This window comes from Gadus chalcogrammus, chromosome 16 (assembly GCF_026213295.1).
Source record: "Gadus chalcogrammus isolate NIFS_2021 chromosome 16, NIFS_Gcha_1.0, whole genome shotgun sequence".
Taxonomy (NCBI): Eukaryota; Metazoa; Chordata; class Actinopteri; order Gadiformes; family Gadidae; genus Gadus; species Gadus chalcogrammus.
Window position 1 is genome coordinate 13,129,705 of NC_079427.1, and position 2,500 is coordinate 13,132,204.

The following is a 2,500-nucleotide window of genomic DNA, read 5'->3' on the forward strand; positions in this document are numbered from 1 at the left end:
TATAGAGCGGGGGGAAAAAAGGCAAAAAGGAAGATGAAATGCTAGAAACGATAAACAACAGAGAGAGGAGGAGGAGAAAGGAAGAGAGAGCAGGAGATGAGAGGAGAAGAGGGAGGGGGGGTAACTAGCCGTTTTATAGCAAAGAGAGTAATGAAAGCGAAAAAAAAACAGAAATTGCCAGAAATAAACAACAAGAGGGAGGGATGAGAAGGAGGTGTGCAGGTATAACTGTCTCTTGCCAGATGGATTAGACAACAGGAGAAGAGAGTAACACAGAAAGAAGAGAGAGGAGGACAATAGAAGAGACCAGAGGAGGGAAAAGCCGAGAAGAAAGGGAGAAAGAGAGGACAATAGAGGGGAAGAGATGAGAGGAGAAAAGCAGCGAAGAGAGGGAGAAAGAGAAGAGATTAAAGGGAAGAGATAAGAGGAGGATAAAGGGAAGAGATGAGAGGAGGAAAAGGAGAATCATCAAATTGAAGAGAACCAGAAGAGGAGAGAAGAGCAGGAGAGAGAACGTCAGGGAAGAGAAGAGAGGGAGAAGGGAGGAGAAGGAGAAGGAGAAGAAGAGGAGGAGAAGGAGAAGAGGGGTGAAGAGAGGAGAAGGAGGGGAAGAGGAGGAGGATGAGAAGAGGGGAGGGGAGAAGAGAAGAAGACGGGAGCTTACCTGGAGTTGTTCAGACAGGGTCGTGGTCAGTCTGGGGGTTGTTGAGCCTGGGGCAGAACCGTCCTCAGGATGTAAAAACACTTGTTGACCGCGTCTGCAACACAAAAAGACCAAAACTCTCAAGACATGTACGTAGGCATGTATGCATCTGTGTGTGTGTGTGTGTGTGTGTGTGTGTGTGTGTGTGTGTGTGTGTGTGTGTGTGTGTGTGTGTGTGTGTGTGTGTGTGTGTGTGTGTGTGTGTGTGTGTGTGCGCGTGTGTGTGTGTGTGTGTGTGTATGCGTACGATGCTTGAGCGCAAAGCCGATTGCGGCCATCTCAGCATCTGTCCAAAAAGTGACAAAAAGGACAGAGAGCACCTTGACAAAGTGACATGCATCCCTCGGTGACAGTACTTATCAGTCCCTTCGTCAATCAGTTACCTGAACCCCGTGCAACACACAACTTTCTGTAAAGGAATGCCGTTTCAGAATTGCATGCGACTGTGTATGAGTGTGTGTGTGTGTGTGTGTGTGTGTGTGTGTGTGTGTGTGTGTGTGTGTGTGTGTGTGTGTGTGTGTGTGTGTGTGTGTGTGTGTGTGTGTGTGTGTGTGTGTGTGTGCGTGTGTGTGTGCGTCCGTGTAGGTGCGCGCGTGGTAAAATGCTTACAGGTCCTTCCCTCTCTTCCTTTCTAATGCAGTCATGTCATCGCCACCTGTCGTGCGTAGAAAAGATCGCTGGAGTGGCACGCACGCACACACACACACACACACACACACTCGGCGACGCACCGATACACACACTCCCTGGCAGGCTGAGGCGCACACTGCCGCGCAGACACCGGGAGCTGCAAAGCATAGATTGCTGGATAGAAATACAGTCCCTCCTCTTCTCTCCACCCACCCACCTCTCTCTCTCTCTCTCTCTCTCTCTCTCTCTCCCTCTATCTCAGTATCTCTCTGTCTCCCTCTGGGTCTTAATGCCCCTCGTTTTCAAACATGCCGGCTTCGCTTTCCTGCTGTCATTCAGTACAATGGCAGATTCTCTACCTCTCACACACACACACACACACACGCACGCACGCACGCACGCACGCACGCACGCACACTCACACACACACACACACACACACACACAAACACATATGCACAAACACAGCAACACACAGCAGGGCACACAGGGTTCTGCTAAAGCTCAGCTGCTCAGTATATCTAGGGCATTAACATTGCAGTCATTGTTGACTGGCAGGAAGCAATGGCATTATGAGCTGACGAGATGAAAATTCAGAACGACAGGCTAGAATAACAATGGTGCGAATGTAACAAACACTCACACACACACACACACACACACACACACACACACACACACACACACACACACACACACACACACACACACACACACACACATAAACTAACAAACACATGCGCTAATTAAGTAACCCATGCAAACATGCATCCCTAATTGCAATTGGGTGCCTCTGGGAAAGCACTTTCAGGCCTAGCAAGGATGTGTACAGGATTCCCCTTCACACCTGACTGGTATATTTGCCTGGCTGCGTCACGTGGGTAAACAACAGTCACATATAGCAGGCTTTCTTTTTTTTCAGTGAATGCCAGTTTGTGTTCTGGCCAGCTTCTGTTGGAGGGCTGGCATGAGTCTAGCAGCAGGGCTGTACACAGGGCTGTCCTGACAGCAGCTGCACACACACACACACACACACACACACACACACACACACACACACACACACACACACACACACACACACACACACACACACACACACACTGTCTGGTTTAGTCAGCAGGTCGCTCATCCACACGGAGATACAGAGAGAGGATGATAGGACTC

General features: G+C 49.6%; 1 protein-coding gene across 2 annotated transcripts in view; it reads right to left on the reverse strand.

Moving 5' to 3' along the window:
- The window catches only part of LOC130406326 (cGMP-dependent 3',5'-cyclic phosphodiesterase), a 144,013-nt gene that overhangs the window by 102,908 nt on the left and 38,605 nt on the right, over positions 1–2,500 (reverse strand). The window contains exons 1-2 of one of the 2 annotated variants that reach the window (XM_056611840.1): positions 1,313–1,478; positions 665–758 (exon numbers count right to left, since the gene is read on the reverse strand). In XM_056611840.1, coding sequence (XP_056467815.1) covers positions 665–758; positions 1,313–1,347 — 129 coding nt within the window. In that variant the 5' untranslated portion in view covers positions 1,348–1,478. Of the gene's footprint in view, positions 1–664; positions 759–1,312; positions 1,479–2,500 lie in introns of those variants that run through there. The other variant, XM_056611839.1, reaches the window with a different exon arrangement.